The 20,171-nt window shown below is 43.0% G+C and overlaps 3 protein-coding genes across 8 annotated transcripts in view; all 3 read right to left on the bottom strand.

Annotated features, from left to right (window-relative positions):
* The window catches only part of kif13a (kinesin family member 13A), a 144,702-nt gene extending 139,773 nt beyond the window's left edge, over window positions 1-4,929 (bottom strand). For 2 of the 6 annotated variants that reach the window (XM_030369953.1, XM_030369954.1), the window contains exons 1-2: window positions 4,530-4,898; window positions 3,718-3,808 (exon numbers count right to left, since the gene is read on the bottom strand). In XM_030369953.1, coding sequence (XP_030225813.1) covers window positions 3,718-3,808; window positions 4,530-4,584 — 146 coding nt within the window. In that variant the 5' untranslated portion in view covers window positions 4,585-4,898. Of the gene's footprint in view, window positions 1-3,717; window positions 3,809-4,529 lie in introns of all 6 variants that reach the window. The other 4 variants (XM_030369956.1, XM_030369955.1, XR_003978465.1 and 1 more) reach the window with 3 other exon arrangements.
* Window positions 4,930-5,095: 166 nt separating this feature from the next.
* On the bottom strand, window positions 5,096-6,699 carry LOC115553320 (E3 ubiquitin-protein ligase NHLRC1-like). Its single transcript, XM_030369456.1, has one exon. It carries the CDS (start codon window positions 6,472-6,474, stop codon window positions 5,281-5,283), a length of 1,194 nt encoding a protein of 397 aa, XP_030225316.1. The 5' UTR covers window positions 6,475-6,699; the 3' UTR covers window positions 5,096-5,280.
* Window positions 6,700-7,404: 705 nt separating this feature from the next.
* Window positions 7,405-18,794, bottom strand: ptdss1a (phosphatidylserine synthase 1a). Its single transcript, XM_030370655.1, has 13 exons — window positions 18,431-18,794; window positions 17,871-17,962; window positions 16,592-16,636; window positions 16,369-16,493; window positions 15,372-15,530; window positions 14,897-15,048; window positions 14,473-14,614; window positions 10,816-10,928; window positions 10,644-10,709; window positions 9,982-10,081; window positions 9,747-9,815; window positions 9,093-9,159; window positions 7,405-8,962 (listed from the first exon to the last, which is right to left on the bottom strand). The coding sequence occupies exons 1-13, from the start codon at window positions 18,715-18,717 to the stop codon at window positions 8,868-8,870; spliced, it is 1,512 nt and encodes a 503-aa protein (XP_030226515.1). The 5' UTR covers window positions 18,718-18,794; the 3' UTR covers window positions 7,405-8,867.
* Between the last annotated feature and the right edge of the window lie 1,377 nt (window positions 18,795-20,171).

Raw genomic sequence — 20,171 nt, 5'->3', positions numbered from 1 at the left:
GTGTTGTAAATAAACTTCCAAAGCTTTTCAAATCTTTTTGGTGTTTTATTGGTCCTTAAAGGGGACCTATTATGCTTTTTCGACTTTTATGACCTATAAACGTTGTTATAATGATTGATAGTCATGTTTAACCATACACAAAAAACGATGTAGATTTTTGGGAAACTCTTCCTCTCATCTGGGCGCTTTCAGCATTCTCTGTCAACGCTCGGTTTCGTCCTTCTCCGCCCCCTCCTGCCAACCCAACTCCATTGTGATTGGTTACCTTCCTTGAAGCGCGTGTGCGGGCAGATTTGACCAGGCATATGGGGGCGCGGCAGGAGTGCCTCTACGTAGATGATTTCCCGGAAATGTGAACAAGTGAATTCCAAACGTTGTCCCGAGTGTTTAGCGCTCTGCACAGCCACCCCAGACTGTCAGCAGGGAATACGTCGAAATGCATGTACGTCATTATTTGACACTTTGGTATGGTTAAACATGACTATCAATCATTATAACAACGTTTTTAGGTCATAAAAGTCGAAAAAGCATAATAGGTTCCCTTTAAAGCTATACTGTACAATGTGAGAGAGATAGCATGATTTGAAATTAGCTTCTCTTCGGAGTTCCATTTAACTCCTCCCCCACCCTTCACTACTCCATGCCCCAACCCCTCGACACAGAGCCGTGCACGAGCGCTGCAGCTGCTTACGGCTTACTTCAACGGCAACCATTGCGTCACTTTTCAGGCCATTCAACTCCCTCAGCTGTCGCCATCGCTGAAAAGCTAATCCAATATTTATTCTCGTTTTTCCTCGAGCAGTCTCCAACTTCTTTTTTGCTGCTGCCTTTTCAGTTTCTGTCTTTCTTTTTCTTGCCTTTTTAAAAGGATGAACCGGGGCAAGTAACGGGGGCAGTGGTAACTTCAGTTGTTTCTCTTCCATTGTGTAAACGTTGTAGGCTCACTAGGTCTAGTCCACTGTCATGAACTACTATGACAACAACGCTTTCTTTGCCCTCCGTGAACGCGCTCAGGCCGGCTCAGGCTCGTACATAGAGGGGAGAGAACGTGCAGGCTTGTGATTGGTTCTTTAGATCCGGGCACAGTGTCTCCGATTGGTAAGCATTTTAACAGGTTTATAGCAGATACAGAATTCGTTTTTTTTTCGCTTCTTTTTCATTGCCCACAAGTTATTTATTGCTGTCAGGATGTAAAAACCAATTTCAACAACATATTAGAAAGTGCATATTACTGGATCCCGTACAATATGCCTTTAAGGTGCAAAGGAAACAATGTACAAAGTAATTAAGGTGCAAAGTCAAACCGGAGAAGTGATTCCGGAAACAAATTTGTTAGAGGACCAATCACAGCTCTTGCCGTCTCCGTTTCGTCGACCAATAGGTCCATGACCTCGACGGATAGTTCAAAAATATTGGATGCGCACGTAAGCTACGGAGAGGGTCTCCGACAGGCTCTCCATGTCTACGAACAGCACTTTAACATGCACATGCTAGGGATGGGCAACGATCGTCGAATATTCGAATAGTCGGAGACTATCGTTATTTATTACACGGCTCTTCTCAATGCTGTTGAACGCTCCGTTCACTTGCATGGCCCTTCACAACTTCCGGTGGTGAATAATTGTTTGATAATTCACCGTTGCTAAGCATATAATGACCGCTTTCAAGGAAAGTGGATTTTTTCATATCACGCATGTAGTCCGGTAACTTATCAACCCCAGCGTCGACGTCAATGACGGACTATTTATCTGCTGATCAACACTACGAATGCTGGTAACAAATAAATTCTGTTCAGTAAAATAAATAAATAGGGATCTGTTTTCGGCGCATGTAGTTCTATCTGCCTGCCCACGTTGAAATAATTTTGATGTTTAATGTTGATGGCGCAGTTGTTGAAATAAACATTGATTTCATACAATTCGTAAAAGCCTCTCCCTGTGTCATTGTGTGTGCGTGTATCCGAGGCGCGTGCGTGCGTTTTTCGAATATTGCGAATATCGAATAGTATTTTTGCCAGAAATGCACATCCCTAGCAAACGCATTTGAAAAGGCACCAGGGGGTGTGACTATCCCAGTTGCTGTGGAAAAAAAAACGAGCCGTGCAAACCCAGCTCACAACACTATTTCAACAACCCCTGTCTGGGAATTCAGAAATGCAAATGCCATAACCAAGTTTATTGGTGTTTTCATTGTTGCTGATCTACGGCCATTCTCCGTTGTTGAGAAAGAAGCAGTTTTATTTCATTTTCCCCTTAACTATTCCGTACCGAGACAAAAACCGAGATACGTACCGAACCGTGACTTTTGTGTACCGTTACACCCCTAACTACTAGTACTATAGGGACTTGCTAATGATACTACTACTACTACTACTACTACTCCAGGGACTTGCCAATGATACTGCAGTGTTTCCCAAGGGAAATGTCTTAGGGTGCACTCACACTAGGCCATCTGGCCGTGGCCGTGGCTGTTTTCACACATAACCGTGCTCAAATCTGCCAGTGTGAGTGTGGCCAGTCTGGCCAGGCCAAGCCAACTTGGCCACTTGGGAGAGGTGTGCTGCTACGGTACGGGCCGCCACGGTACAGATGCTAATGAGCCGACACGCGCACACGCACGGCTACGCAACCTGAGCTGGATGACGTATAGTCCATGCGACGACTATGGACATAATAGAAGAAAAATCTTCTTCCCCGTGCAGCACGATTAACCTCAAATCTCTGCCTTGCGTACTCGAAAAAGCCAGCAGTGAGAGTGGGCTCTATCTGAGTACGGCTCCAAATAAGCAACAGACTCAGCAAATTGCAAACTGTGTTCTCTGTGTTGTTGTCCATTGTTGTTAAAACTCTGACTGGTGGCAGACTTTATTATGGTCTATGCAGCGGAAGCTTGGTGATGACGTGTTACGACGTGATGACGTATGTACAAGAGCCTACCGTGGCCAGGCCATAGTTGCGACGGCCAACGGCCACGGCCAGATGGCCTAGTGTGAATGCAGGCCAGAGAACAATGGGGCCAGTTGAGCACGGTTAGGTGTGAAAACGGGCAACGGCCACAGCCAGATGGCCTAGTGTGAGTGCACCCTAAGTCAAGGTGGCCGCTGCCGTGCAATTGCATTAAAAAAGCTTTATGACACGGATACTGTTGTGAACAGTGTTACCAATGTATTATTTATCTTTATCTTTGTACCTGATGGAAGTATGTTTCCTTCCCCTACGAAAGTTTTGTACTTTGTTAATGCATAATAATTAAGTTTCTTTTGTTTTTTTCTATACATTGGTAATCAAGGCGGGGCCTTGATTACCAACTACTAATGATACTACTACTACAGGGACTTATTAATGATACTACTACTACTACTACAGGGACTTACTAATGATACTGCTAATGATACTATTAATGATACTACTACTACAGGGACTCACTAATTATACTACTAATGATACTACTAAAGTTACTACTACTACAGGGACTTACTAATGATACTACTACTACTACAGGGACTTACTAATGATACTACTAAATGATACTACTTTTACAGGGACTTACTAATGATACTACTAATGATACTACTACTACAGGGACTTACTAATGAAACTGCTAATAATACTACAACTTCAAGGACCTGGGTTGAGTTGGTTATTGCATATTGTCATAATGCCGCTATGACTTCCAAATAGCATAGGAAATATTGCATGCTGTTGTCTGATTGTTTACCTCCTGTCTCCTTTGGAGTTGGACGGTGGCGGGTGGAGGACGGTCTGGTTGTCCTCCATATCCACAACACATTTTGTGTTCAATTCCAACTCTGCAGAGACAAGTTTGTTTCAAAAGTAAGGCCACTTGAAGGATAGTAACACTGAGCAGTAGTCCTCTATGAGGGACAGTAGTGAGCAGTAGTCCTCTCTTTTGGGGACACTGAGCAGTATTCCTCTCTTTGAGGGACAGTAAAACTACTGAGCAGTAGTCTCTCTGATGGACAATAACACTGAGCAGTGGTCCTCTCTTTGAGGGACAGTAACACTGAGCAGTAGTCCACTCTTTGAGGGACAGTAACACTGAGCAGTGGTCCTCTCTTTGAGGACAGTGTTCACTGAGCAGTAGTCCTCTCTGAGGGACAGCAACAGTGGGCAGTAGTCCTCTCTTTGAGGACAGTAGCATTGAGCAGTAGTCCTCTCTTTGAGGACAGTGTTCACTGAGCAGTAGTCCTCTGGTTGAGGGACAGTAACACCGAGAAGTGTTCCTCTTTTTGAGAGACTAACACTGAGCAGTAGTCCTCTCTTGGAGGGACAGTAACACTGAGCAGTAGTCCTCTCTTTGAAGGACAAACACTGAGTAGTAGTCCTCTCTTTGAGGGACAGTAACACCGAGAAATAGTACTCTCTGTCGGGGTGGAGGTGGATCAGGGTGGAGGTCTTCACCACCACGTCCGTTCAATCGGCTTTGCCAAAACTTTCTTACAGTCAAATGTCGAATAAATGTAACTTAATCCAAATAAAATTGCAACAGTAAAGAATATAAACACTTACCTCTGCGGTTCATGGGCCGAACTCGTACTGCAACTTTTACCTTTGAATCCGACATTTTGGTCCACTTTTCTCCCACCCAGTCTATCGATGTAGTTTGGGAATCACACAGACTTACGCCGGATCAAACGCAGTTAAAGCGAATTAAACAAGCCCAAACAAGTCCAGACCACGGGAAGTGGAAATCAAATATAAATTCAGTGTTTACATCCATCCAAGTCTGGGTGTGGAGCAGATCCTGCGGATCCTGCCCCCTATTCCAGACAGCATCCCGACCGCCATCTTCCTCTGGTCGCCCGCCTGTCCTCTGGCCTCAGAGAGGTCTGTGTGGAGGAGGATTCCTCCTGAAACACACCGAGGAGGGGGGTGGCATGCACATGTCGATCTAGCAACTTGATTTATGAACTACGACCATTTAACAGTTTAATACGCCTTTATAAACGAATGTACAAGATGAATGTTATGGGGGACTTACACCTTCCAATTATTATCGTCCACGGCCTGTGTGTGCCAATCGATCACGCAGCAACAGGTTATGAACCATTATATATGATCATGCAATGATGAATTCGTTATTAGTTATTCTTTTGAGATATGTCAAATTTTAATGAATAACCAAAATACATGGTACACCGGATTATAATTTTAAGCAAACATCACTTTCCTCATCGATTTAATGTAGGTTAAAACACATTTTATTCATGTTTTCCCTCAATACTACCAAACATTATTTTTGATATTAATGCATTTCATATTATCTAAAAGAATAAATCTTCACAGCATGGTCTCCACTGTCCAAAACGGTTAGTGTGCTATCCTTGGCTGTACAAATAAGCCCAACTGGCCGCACAAGGTTTTCGCTAATAAGGGGAGTTAGCTTATTGCCCTTATGCAGCTTCCAAATCATTGCCTGCTTGGAGTCAATAATAATCACATTTCCATCTCCTTCGAAAGCCACTGCGGACATGCACAGCCAGGCCGTGGACCCGAGGCTGAGGCTGAAGCTGTCTTTCTGATAGAGGAGGCTGAAGTATTGGTCATACACTCTGAGTCTGGCAGGCCGGTGGTTCCAAGTGGGGTGTGACTCATCAAAAAGCAGATGCTCTACCACTGCGGTGGCCCCCGTCACCTGACAACAGGCCACCGCTCTGGGATGCTCCAGATCAGTGATGGGCGTCTGATGATCCAAGATGACACCAAGAACACAGTCCAGAGTGACCCGGGAGAGGATGCCAGTCTGGGAATCTGAGACCAGAATGTTCCCACGCATGTCTACATCCACGCCCCAGGGCAGCTGGAACACGTCTGTGAGTGTCAACACGTGACACCCCCTGGAGGTGAACACTTTCAGAGACTTGTCTCCTGCGTCCGTCACCACCACGTGACCATTGGGAGTCACGGCCACGTCCAGTGGGTAACATATGTCCCCCCTCCGCCCAAAGCCATGTAGCCTCCTCCCTTGGGGGCCAAACACCACCAACCGCGTGTCTCCATCATGCACCACCACCATGGTCCCAGAGGTCCCAAGCACAGCAATCCCAGTGGGGTTAAACAGTGTTCCCCAGCCACCAAAGGCAGAGCAGAGCTGCAGAGATCCAAAGACATGAAGGGCTTTCGCTCCGTAGCTTGGAACACCAACTTTACTGTTCAACAGCAGCTCCTGCAGGTCGCCGAGGGCGTGGCAGTGGGAGGTGCTGTCAACATCGCACAGCTGTCGACAAAATGGGCACTCCAGCTTCTTCAGCACGGGGTGGGAAAGAGCACCGATGCAGTCCAGGCAGAGCACATGGCCGCAGGGAAGGTTCTGGGGTCTGCGCTCACTCTGCCCTGCTGGATTGAATATCTCAAAGCACACCTTGCACTCCAGCAAGTTGCTCTGGATCTCTCGCAGGATCCGCTCAGGGCTCCGAGTGGCCTGACTTCTTAGGGAATGAGGATTTACAGCCATGACTGTAATAAACTTGATGTTTGTTATACACCGTCTTGTCTTCAACCAACAAAAGAATACTTAAATAAATGAAAACGGCAGAAAAGAAACCTGAGAATTAAAAGTAGCCTAACCCTAAAAATTAGACAACAACCTTGGCTCCAATAGGCCCAGCTATGTCATGTGATATAGGAGTCTGCGCGGTTGGCACAGCACACGCAGGCAAACACACACACACACACACACACACACACACACACACACACACACACACACACACACACACACACACACACACACACACACACACACACACACACACACACACACACACACACACACACACAGGCTCTTTGTTGCCCTCATTTGGAAATGAATCACCATTAGATTATAAGAGACAGAAAGGAAAAAAAACTGTCCTTTGTGCTTAAATAGGAGATGTGATGGTATACGATTTCTAAAAAACCCTATCTGATTAATCAGATAGAACAAAATCGGCATCAGGTCACTTGAAAGTTATTTGGTAGGAAAATAATCAATATATTATAAGTGCATAACCGTCATCTTGAAAGTAATGATTGGTGTTTCTTGAAATACATGGCCATCATATACCCCTCCATGGCATCTATTTCAGTCTGTTAGTGTGCTGACGTGCAGACAGAGTGAAATGGGATCCTTCAGGAACAGAGGAGCAGCACTTGACAGCCAATCCTGAGCTCCATTACACGGCAGTGAACTGCCAAGGCCAAGCAAGGTGATTTAGTCTTCCATAACATGTGCAACTTCTGGGACTTCATAGACATAAGAAATCATGTTAACATTATTATATTCAGTTCATAAGTGATGCATTTCAACACCTACACATCCTCTTCAAGTGTAACCAATATGCACTTAGAATACCTTAACGTAGAAAATAATAAAACCCTTTGGTGAAATAACAGTCTAAAGAGATTGAAGAGGAAATGTAAAACTTTAATATTTTCTTAAATCACAGTGAAAACAACCAACATCAAGTCATCAAAATAGGAGTGTTTTGGCAAATTACGCCTAATCCAGAGAAATGTACTATTCCATAGTGTAGCCTTATGACTGGTCCACTACACAAAGATTAGATCTGGATTGTCTGGGGTTCTTTTAAAAGGACAGTGTTTGTGCCGAGATGATACTGAATTGGAAAGATAAAACACCCCTCCCGGATACGAGAATGATGAAATGTTTAGATAAAAGCGGGCATGCACACAGCACACAGGAATTAAGAATGTTCCAATGACAGTGGACGGACATAAACAGAAATAACCAGTGCCCCCTGTTGACAGTGAGAAACAGACATCCACAAAGGGCTAACATCCAATTCCTAAATCACTTGGATCAATTTGATACTTAGCCATTCAAATGCAATGAACTGAAGGCAATAGGATGAATGTGAATAGAGTAATAGAAGCCACATTGAAGACATGCAGAAATATAAATGATTGCTCTCAGTTACCAGTACAGTGAAAAAAGATAGCAGCCATAAGTGTACAGGGAGAGTCAAAACCCTCAAACAAAAAAATCGCGACAAATATGCACAAATAAGCAAACTGTAAAGCATCTCAGATAAAATAGATCTGCTTGTGGAGTTTCAGGGAAGTTGCTTAAAAAGTGCTTAAACTGTGCTTTGCTTGGTTCAGGCTAAACATAGGCAAACCTCCTCACCCTTCAAAATAACATTGTTTTTATCAGACGCTTGTCCCAATCCGAGTGTCAAGTCCAAAGCAAAAAGAAAAATAAGTCCTTTTTTTTCACAAACAAAAATCTAAGGCTATTAGATGATTAAGACAGCCCACTTATTATTTAACTACCCTCCCTCCTTTTATAGTTTAAGACAACTACAAACTATAGTTGAGCTCATAAACTATGAATGATAATTTGTACCATAAGGATAAATGTGATAATGACCATGCTCTCAAATCTAGAATAAACAATACTGCATTGTCATCTGCATTACAGACATATTCTCACTGTTTCAAATCACAAACTGCAGGCACGCGGACAATCACATGCACGCGCACACAATCACATTCACGCGCACACACATACACACACGCACGCACGCACGCACGCAGACGTGCGGGCGCACACGGGCGCACTCAGGGGTATAGATCCCGTTTCTGTGACTTCACTGCTCAAATAGGAGTCTACTCCCATGGGTCACAAGCCTGAGAAGAACAGCTTGAAACAACACTGCATGGATCCGTCTAGCCAACACCTCTTCCGTCTCCACTGCAACTCTTATATAGGCCAGCCCATTCTCCCCGGCAACAGAAATGCACCCAGAAGTGATCCAACTCTTTCTGCTTACAACCTCCTCCCTTCCCTCCAAGCTCCTTTGGTTGGGAGTACAGGATAGGCCTACCAGCCTCTGGCTCCAGTTTCTACTGGCTCTCCAGACCGTTGATGGACTTGTTCTTTACACTGCCTTTTCCACGATTTCTTATTGCAGAGCTGTCTTCGTCAACGTCAAGATCTCCTAAAAGTGGATGGTGAAGATTGTAAAGCACTGATTATATAAATGCTTAAAAGGCACTAGAAAAACAAACTTCCAGTAGAAACTTCTTTCTACTGTCGCTGATTTAGGAAAGAAAGAAAGGCAAGTGTACCTTTAAATCCTTCAGTCATGTGGTCTGGAGAGTCTGCATCATTACCGTCGTCCCAGTCTGAGTAGCCCTGGAAACAGAAATAGACATACGGCATACTTACAATTAATCAACACAAAACAGGTGGCTCTCTGTAGGGTACAAGTTCACCTTGGTCCGAAGCACACCAGGGACCGCTTTTGATTAGGAACAATAACTGAAGTGAATACAACATGAATCTGGGCGAAAATAAGGCATATCCAAAGGGAATTCAAATCAAGGACACTAGAAATTCTCTCCAACATCAATATTTCCACAACAACAAAGGTGGTGACCATGCATGCTTTGATGTTCTATTATCAGGAAGATTGCGATGGATGGAAAGCCATCTTTCAAATCAGTACCATTATTAATGACTCTTCACCTCACAGACTCTCTTACAACGGCTATTATTACAACGACATGCGTATGTGGGCACTTGGGAGGGACCATGGACTCATTTCTAATTAGTTACTGACTATTATGCATCTGTCCTAATTCCAGCTGTTTTGACTATTGTAGAGGTTGATAAGGTCTTTTAGACATGTTATGTAGCACCAGATGCAGCTTGAATGTGTCCTTTACAAAACCCCAAAGACAGATGCACTACCAACTACAGCTGTAATTAAGTAAACATACCTTTTCTTTTAGATCATATTTTTCAGCATACCACACCATTCCATAGAGGCACAGGAATGTAATGAAGGCCTAAAAGGAGATGCAGTAAGCAAAATAAGTGGCTCATATTGGCACCCGTTAACAAAAACATAACCTCAATATTAAATGGTACTGGAGTCATAATTAAAATGCCTAAAAAGTCCTTTCAATCCTACGGGCCTGATACAGCTTAGAGTTAATAACAGGTTGATCTTACCACACACAGGAGCCAGAGGATCACATAGAGGACCTGGGTCTTAGAGAACAGGTCCTGGCCAAACTTTATGCAGGCCAAAGCCTCCAGGAAGGCTATTGCACTGGAAAAAACAACAACATTGAAACCTAAATTCCCCAAATCACAAAGCTTGCTAATAAGAAAAAATCCTTTGTTCGAAATCTTTAATTTAATAAAACTCAAGCCCTTGGGACCAACTTATGGTGGCTATTCAGTACCAAATGAAATGAAAATGGACATTAAACCTATTTGGAGCTAAATTCACATCATTCGTATCTGTTCATCAATGTAGACGGGATGAAATAAAATGTCTGCATTGTGTTTTAATTTGTATTTTTGTTTAGCAATCATACCCTGAGGGTAAAGTGCATTCTAAAAGTAATTTGACCGCATTTTTATGTTGAAAGACAGATTTTCTTTTAAATTGTACTCAAAAATACACTTTTAAACACGGTGGACCCACTGTCTACTGTGGGTGAGGTTCAATGACCAGTGTAGCAGCAGTGCAGAGACCAACTCCATTCAGTTTCAAAGTGAGGTCTAAATTTATAGAGAAAAAAGCCTAATCCCCCTCGAACATTCGCAAAACTCCCAAAAGGTTGTTCCTTCATTAATTCATGAACTAATTTTACAATATGTCTTACCCAAAAACCCAGCATTGCGTTCCAACTCTTTTGCATTGTGTATCTGTAAGGTAGGCATAATATTGCCTAACAAAGAAGGAAGAAAATACAAATGTTAGATCAAAGGTTATCCATACGAAAACTGCCAGAATCCAAATAAAGCCATGAGCAGCAAACACAATACGATTCTCACCTGACTGTTGGAGCTGTAATTATTCCGACAAACAAGATCCGACACCAGCTAAGCGCATGGCATGCTGGGAAGACAAATATGTGCTTCAGGAAGAACGTGTTCAGCTCTGTTAGCTTGAGGAGAGAAGAGAGACTGAGTTAATTCTTGGGTTTAACGATATAATACGTTTACTATTGTTGGATTTCCATAATCTCAATTTAAGATTAATTCAATTTGGGAGTAATCCAAACAGTTAGTTGTGCTCCCTCCCCGAACTAGTGCATTGGCCTCATGGATTCCCATGTACTATCAATTACCCTTAAGGCTTCAAACTAGTGATGGGTCAGTCGCGAACAAGCCGGTTCAAAGAGCCGGCTCTTTTAAGTGAACGATGGGAGTAAGCTCCCGACCACGAGCCGTTTCTCTTTTTTACATAAAGTTTGCCTAGGCAGAATGATATGAAGATCTCCGCGCCAGGTGTGCTCCGTGCATGCTATGTGTGTGTGCAGTGACTCACTGTCAGGTGCATTCATGCAACGAATCACGTGTAGATAGACAAGGATCGTACCATTAAGCAAGAAGCAAGGGGTGAGGATGCGCGTTGCGCTCATATGCAGTGAAAACAATCGGCTGCAGAAATTTATTGATAGACATTTTTAATTTTACTTTTGAATACCAATAAGATGCATTGAATAATTTAAGTGATGTACAGGCCATAGTTTCCGTTGTCCGGTAATTAGCGGTCATAGAGCTGAAAAAAATTAGTAGGACCGAAAATTCTAAAAGTCTCCGGTCAGAATGAACAATGGAAGTAATTCTCTCTGCACAATTTGAATTGTGTTTAAATATGCTACAGTGGTCATTTGTTTAGCCAATTCATGTAAAACAATGCGGGCCGGGCCTTTGATCGAGCGTTTATCATAGCTTTATTGGCCTAATCTGAGGAGAAATCTATGCCATAACAATCCGGCATCACGCGATTTCGTGCTCATGCACACAAACGTTAATCGTGTTCCAGATCACGATTGTCCTACTTTTTTAGTGCTGCACAGAACGAAATGTAAACCAATGCATTCTGAATGGGAGCGTTCTCCGACAATTAACGTCGTTTTTGAGGAGGTCTGCTTACAAATCAGAAATGTTGACATATATATATCAGGGGTTTTTCTAGAAAAAATTCACAAGGGGGATAACATCAATGGCGAGGGAGCAAAGCGACCGAGCGGGGGGGAAGGTGAGGTAGAAATGGATCATTCTGAGGCTTGTGAAGGACCAGTATGTTGACTCGTATAGTAAGGCCAAATTACTCAAAATGGCTAAGTTACCATAGATGCAGAACATTACATACAGTAATGTATATAGAAAAAAAAAAACACGTACTTCGGGAACCTGCTGGAAGAACACTTTCTTTATTATTTAACTGAACTGAACTGATAAATTTGGTTCGGGAGAAGAGATAAAAGCCCGCCTACACTGTAAACTGATTGGTTGACTTACCGATCCAGGCCAATCAGGAGGCGCCTGAGGCTCACGTGCACACTGCCTCATGCAGTTTCTAGATCCCTCTCTGTTGTGCTGCGCGCTCGCTACACAGATGCGAACGCGGTTAGGAGCACGTCTGTCTCCTGTGCGCGGTCTTGCTCGCTCGCTCTCCATTCCGGGAGATTTTAAGTAATTAAGGAGGCGCTGGGTTGAAACAAGGAGGCGCAGCGCCCCTCTTTCCCGGTTTAGATTAACCCCTGTATATATATATATATATATCACTAGATAATAATATATACAGATATATAACTAGAGGGTGCACTGTACTATCTGCGCTCACCCCTTCTGAAGCCTCTCTCTCTCTCTCTCTCTCTCTCTCTCTCTCTCTCTCTCTCTCTCTCTCTCTCTCTCTCTCTCTCTCTCTCTCTCTCTCTCTCTCTCTCTCTCTCTCTCTCTCTCTCTCTCTCTCTCTCTCTCTCTCTCTCTCTCTCTCTCTCTCTCTCTCTCGTCAATTGTCGGAGAACGCTCCCATTCAGAATGCATTGGTTAACATTTCGTTCTCTGTAGCACTAAAAAAGTCGGACAATCGTAATCTGGGACACGATTCAATAGATTAATAACGTTTGTGCGCATGAGCACGAAATCGCGTGATACCGGGTTGGCCATAAACAGAAATATTATAGGCCTTTATTACACGGGTCTTCTCAATGCCGTGGAACGCTTCGTTCACTTGCATGGGTAGTAGTCCGGTAACTTGTGAACCCCAGCGCCTTCGGTTGCTAAGCGACGTCAACGTCTTATTTCGGATTATTTCACTGCTGATCAAAACTACGAATGCTGGTAGCGATTAAATTGTAAAAAGACACACCATATGAAGTTATTTTTTCGTTTTGGCAAGTAACCGTGTAATAAGCGGGATAATGTATAGAACGTCGCCGGTCATTATCGAAGGGTTAGAAGAGACACCTATCCTCTGCGCGTCGGTGTCCTGTTCAGCCTGTCGGGGCTTATTTTCCCGATAATGACCGGCGTTGTATACATTATCCCTTACATATATATTTAGCAGAGTAGGCCTAAGTAACAAATGTGTACAAAGTTACACATGTATTAAAAAAAATGTCGGGTTGAAATCGGGGCCGGGCCGGGCCGGGCTCGGACAGAATGTGCACAGGCTCAGGCCGGGTCGGGCTTGATTTTCTGGGCCCGATCTAAGCTCTAATAAAGACTGCTCAGCGAAGCCGCCTTGGGGAAGGAAGAGTCACGAGGCTTATGCGCATTGCAAGCAGCAGAGACACTCTCGATACATTTTACTTTTAAGTCAGCAGAGGCACGCTTCACAGATGCCAAATATCGAAAGAAGTAAAAAAAAAACTAAAAAAAAAAACTTTCAAATGAAACCTTTCATGTCACATGATGACCTGCACCAATTTATTCTAGCGGAAACACTGGTACAGGCCTACTAGCCTGGCTATTACCAGCCCAAGATCAATCGTAGATTGCACGTTGGTCTGGGGAGGCTGCTGTCATATTCTTCAGCACAAGAGGCGTGATCCACGGGCCTAGTTCAACTGACTCCGTATGCAATTGGCTGCTTGCCGTCGCTTCCCTGTCATCCCTGTGTTAAACCAGCCAATAGCGCGCCAGGGGGGGAAGCCAGCTTGGTGATTGGCTCCTGCAAAAACGTATTGGAAGCAGAAAGAAATGTATTGCTCTTCTCTAGACCCTTCTGCAGGGCGAATTCAAATTGCCGGCAGAACGGGCTGGGGGTACCCAGTCTACAGGCCTACACATATGAATCATAAGTCAAAACGGGCTACATTTGGCTGAATTATAAAAGGTAGAAGTGGTTATATGAAGAGCCGTTTGGGAGCCGAAAGAGCCGGCTATTGATGGTGAGCTGATCCAAATGATTCAGCTTCTTAAGAAGAGCCGAAATTCCCATCACTACTTCAAACTCCTCTGCTCTCATCAGGAGTTTCAGTTAAGGCGAGGACAGCAGGGGACTTGTCTTGACTTGTGCAGTCAGGACAAGTGCAGTCAAGATAAGTGGACTGTCTCTTACAAGGGCTGGTTTCCATGCTTTAAAACCAAGAAGATAGAAGATCACATTAGCGAGTTTAGCGATGCCTAGCAGATCCCAGATCCCCCTGCAAACACATCTAATCACCATGGCAGACCACAGGAAGGCTGAATTACCTGCCAGATGATCATGAATAGATAGACACCGGTCACTCTCTGTAGGGAAGACTTGGGGTCGAACCAGCGCACATACGTCCAGCTGGCAGGCGTGAACTGGAGGGCGGCCCTCTTGATCTTCCCTGTGGTAGTGTGGATGTCTCTATAGGGAGAGTGAGAGATGGAGAAAGACAGAAGATTGATCTAAATAATAGCCTTACACTAATCACTTCAAGTCCAATTAAATGCTTAGTGTGTAATCCAGCCTTCTGAAAATAAACACCTTACATCGGATGGTATGCCTTATTGCTGTATACTGATTAGATTAGATAGATTTAAGTGTTTAAACCCCTTTTATAAGTATTTAGTATTATAGTATTATAGGCTATATTAGATTATTTACAGGTATATAAACACATCTCCTTCTTCTTAGAAGAGGACCTACTTAATACTGGCCCAGTGGTAGGTCCTCATCTCCAGGAAGCGGCAGACGGTCATGCCAAGCCAGATGCCTCCTCCGTTACACAGCAGGATGTCCAGGATCACCTGGTCCCACCAGCACTCCGCAAAGTTGGGCAGCAGATGCATGAAGAATAACTAAAAGAGGAGACAGAACAAATGCTATTGAGAAATAAACTGAAGCCTTTAGGAAGAGAATACAGTTGCTTACATATTTACAATTAATGAAGAAGAAATTATAACCCATGCTGGAGACACCAAATGACAGGGTGAGTGGCATAAATTGGCTTATGAAAAGGTGTGTCACAGGCCTACTATATTTAACATATTCTGGTAGATTTGCATTGCTTAATATTACTTTTATTGTTATTCCTTACACAATTCTGTACTTTGTGCTGTGACACCCTCATCACCTATCTGGGATCAGTGCCTCTGATCTTCTCAGTGTGTCTATAGTTTACCTCTGTGAGCTCCCAGGTGATGCTGATGGTCCAGCAAAGGCCATAGCTGCGAATAAGAAGGGCCTTCATACCCCAGCCCCAAAAGTGGCTGAATGCAAAAATGTCAAAGTGGCTTAGGATCCTCTCCCAGGTGATCACATGACAGTTCACAGCATACTCCTGTAACAAACAAGAGACCAGAAGTTGAACCACCTGTCCTGGATCATTTTAATCCACATTGATTTTTTATCAATAATGTTTAAACCATTGCTGCACATTTTGGGACCGGTTGTATTTGGCCCACGCCTTGCCCACTCTATAATTATTATTATTTATTTTTTTTGCTTAATATGATTCTAACCTACCGTACATGACATTCTCACTTTGTCAGTAAGTCAGCTGGAGCCTGAGATTGAGATACTTTTAAAAAACAGTCTTCCTGTCTCCCACTGATATAGACCTCCAATGTGTCACCTTGGAGTATGTTCTGCTCTGTATGATTAATGGGGGCATGTTTTGTCCCATATTACTGTGTTTATTGCACTAGTAAATACAGTACTGATTTCTACAAACCTTCTCATGCTGTTGTCCAATTCTGCTACTATTACTGATTTAAAAATGATTGTTCAAACCAGTGAAGAATGTATTTTGGTCCCATGGGGGCATGTTTTGTGCCATTTAAATGTCTTTGTATTTGAAGATATAGGTCTAAGGCCTGGTAATGTTCCATGTCTGTCTCCAAATATTTTTCAAATTTAAAGAAACCAGATTTTTTGTTGATTGTTCAGTACATTTTTGGAACATAAATGTGAAGCACAATAAACAGTGTCAGTAATTTTTCAAAATTACTTTTTGATAGTGTTCATTTTGCACATGCATGCTATATATACCCACATTTAACTTAATGCACTGCAAAATTAACATCTTGGCCCACAACCCTCCCCAAAGATTTAATTTTGGCCCTCCACTGGGAAGAATATGGGCACCCCTTGTGTAAACAATTCATAATATAACTCACCATAACATCGGCCTCTCGCTTAGCATAGCGTAGGTTTGGGTCTAACCAATACATGAGCTGCTTAACCTGGTCCCAGTTGAAGAATATGATGAACACCAGGAAGAGAAAGTAGAGGACACTCAAGCCTTCAAAGTGTGGGAAGAAAGAAAATTAAAGTCATTAAAAATCCACAGGGAGCATAGAGTTGAGACTATTAAAATTAAAAAATAAAAGAGATACTTACCAAAAACCATGCGCCATATTGCAGGATGCGGCCTGGTGAACGGCCCTGAAAGAATTTAAAGGCAACATGATTGAATTGTGCCAACAAGCCTGTGTACTTCATGAACGAATGCCAACAGATGGTAAACAGAAAGAGAGCTCCGGTTGTTTTTTAAAATTAGAAAGATTTTGGACGTTCCACAAATATTCAAACTGAATTAAAGTGAAATCACGGGTATGAGTATGTGTGTATTGAGTGCCCAAAATAAGGTGGAGTAGCAGCATTGCTCTCTGCAGGGCAAGCGTTTGGTTTATAAAACAGGCAAATTACAAAGTACCCTTCCCTCAAACATAGCCTAACTAAAATGCAATTAGACCCGAGAGGTTTCACGTTTCAAAATTGTCCCAATTGATACAGTAAATAGCAGGTTAAGATGGGGGGTGGGTGTTACTACATAGACCAGGGATTTTCAAACTTTGAGTTTGTGAGGACCATTTTTTAGAATTAAGAATTTTTGCGGACCAGGCAGCTTATAATACACATAATAAAATATGTCTACACACAGTCATGCCTGACTTACCCGCAACTCTTAATGGGCATATATTAGCACTAAAAGTAGCATCTGAGCACTGAATTTCAAAGTTCCCTCCTAGCCACTAGACCAAATACTCTGGAGCGTTCTAATCTTTGCACTGGCCTTTTTTAGTAATCACACAATAGGTTCAATTTAATTTAAATTGTGTATCATACATACATATTTTAAAATTTCTATGAATAATATTATTTTAGTTTGCTTTTTTTTTGCAGTACCGCCCGCGGACCACAGTTTGAAAATCACTGACATAGACTGTATAAATCCGGTTTTAAATAGTAAAACCATTGTCAATGTAAAGGAAACTATCAATTGTCGATAACGTCATTATCTATGACGGATAAAGAAATACTAATAAAAAATGACGTGACCAACCAAGTGAAGTCTATGTGGGAGACATTGAATTAGTTTGATGGCTGACATGACATGACCCACTTTTCAAAGCAGCGCATCCTAAACTAGATCGATATTTAAATAACCGAATTACTTTTTCCGGTGTTCACCGCGGATGTGTAAAGGGCATCTGACGCCAGGGAGATGCGACATGTAACGGGCCGTTAAACGTGAATATTTCTCTGGCTGGTTGGAAACGTTTGGGATAATGATGATAATTGCTATTACACAACAAACAACACTGTAGACGTTTTTAGATATTTGAATGCTGAAATGTTACATATTATATACCTTTAATGCCTCGTTTGTGCTTACCGTTCGGAAAGGCCAGGACACTGATGACTAGGAAGAAGGATATGACCAGGATAACCCCCACCCAGATATTACTGTCTGGGTTTCCATCGTCTCTGCATGTGCAAATGTCCAAATATGAAACAAACAAACAGCACGATGTCAGCACCAAGCAGTTCTTAAAGAGAGGCTACTCTAACACGTTATGTGTACGGGTGCCCGTCTCTACTGAACACTGCCGATCAAGGGTAGGATACATATTAGACAGAGCCAATGTTTTAAAGATAAACTCTACTTGTTAGATATCTAGTGAACACAGGACGTGCTGGCTAACGGGATTTTGTTGCAGGATGTCAGAAAGTCCCTTGATGTGCGCGAACGTTACATAACGAGCAGTTGACCTTCTAAACAGTCAAACATCAACCAGCATATTAATACATGTGTCACTTATTGGTCATTTTTGGCCACTATTTTCCACCAACTACCACCTATCGAAGAAAACGGACAGAGAAGAAGACAGGGGAGGACTTGGTCCATCGTTCCTGTGTTAGCCGAGCTAAGCTACCTAGCCGAGGTGCGCTTACCTTGCAAAGGCGAAGTACATGAGGCTGAGCACGGTGCATGTCAGCAGAGTGATGGTGTGCGGCTTGTAGAAGAAGTCGATGGTGATGTCCTCCACCTGCTGCTCGTTGATCATTCGGAAATGCATCCTGTAATTCACATCATCTTTGCTCAGGGTGTGGGAGCCGCCGCTATACATGGACGCCATCAGCCTGGGGAGCCAGGCACCTCCTCCTGGAGACAGGCACCTCCTCCTGGAGACAGTCTCCTCCTCCTGGAGACAGTCACCTCCTCCTCCTGGAGAAGGCATCTCCTGCTGACGCACCTCCTCCTCCCGGAGCCATCACGCACCACCTCCTGACGTACCTCCCGGAGCCGCGCACCTCCTCCTGACGCAGCTCCGCCTCCCGGAGCCATGCACCTCCTCCTGACGAGGCGTAACTTGTAGTAGGAGGCGTAACTTGTAGTCGGAGGAGTCGTAACTTGTAGTAGGAGGCGTAACTTGTAGTCGGAGGCGTAACTTGTAGTCGGAGGCGTGTCTAGTACTTTTCTAAATCGCGGAAGTGATCTGTATGTAGCAGTGGTGTGCAGGTACATAAATGACCGCAACTCGGACCTCAAATATTAGGCCTTATATAAAAAATAATGCAACCGACCCACTCATTTAAAAATATGCTCTTGATTAGCTTAATCATAGCCTTACTTGAAACTGACATCCCTGAGCAGTGACGGCTGGTGGTGATTTTCGTGGGTGGGCTAACGAATGCAGTACATTTATCAATACTTCCAGACGCCATGAGGTCACCTTTATATCTCTTTTCATAACTTTCATATAATGTGAATGATTTTTAAACAAGAAATAAGGTGTGTAGAAAAAGGCGTGCCTTTATTTGAAGCACAATTATAAATAAAAAGAAAAATAAGGTGTTTAAAGTGCTTCACTGAGCTGAAATTTAACATTTCGAACTAAACCATTAAGCAAAATCAAACTTTTTTTGTGCTTAAAGTAGGTTACACCAGTGGTTTTCAAACTGGGGGGCGCCAGAGTTCTTCAGGGGGGGTGCGACGTGAGAATAAAATAAACCCGAAAAAAAACCTGAAAGACGATGATTCAAATCATCAGTCGTACTTCAACTGTAGAAGTAACATAACTAAATCAATTTCAACCGTTTATCTTCGTGCAAACCATTTAACAAATCGACACACTTGTATCTTCAATGATATCTAAACAGAATTTCGATATCATTTAAAATGTCTTCAGAATCACAGTTTTAGTTTCATACCGCTTCGTTTTCAGCTGTTTTCATTGAAGACGTCAGCCCATTCTGATACACCTACTTCTAGACATCGTAACTCATTCCTTTTTTAACCGTTTACCATCGTTCAAACCATTAAACAAATCTACACACTTGTATCTTCAATACTATCTAAACGGAATTTTGATAGCATTTATACTTTTTTCAGAATCACAGTTTTAGTTTCAAACCGGCGTCGTTTTCAGTTGCTTATAATAATTTAGGTCGCCATTCGTGAACTATTTGACAATGGAAAGACACACGACGAGATCCGTAGGCCTACCGCTCTAAAGCAATCTGGTGCTCCGTTATGACGGTGAGGAGGTTCTGTGTGGAGCACAACCTTCGAAGAAGAAATCTAGTTTCTTTCTTCTTCTATGTAGCTTATTGTACAATATGTAGTCTACTTGTCATTTAGATGTATTTTAATGTTTTATGACCAGCTAGGTTTCTTAGTAAACAGCCACCT

Source organism: Gadus morhua, chromosome 11 (genome assembly GCF_902167405.1).
Source record: "Gadus morhua chromosome 11, gadMor3.0, whole genome shotgun sequence".
NCBI lineage: Eukaryota > Metazoa > Chordata > Actinopteri > Gadiformes > Gadidae > Gadus > Gadus morhua.
Note: the sequence above shows the minus strand (reverse complement) of the source record. Positions and strands in the feature narration are given on the sequence as shown.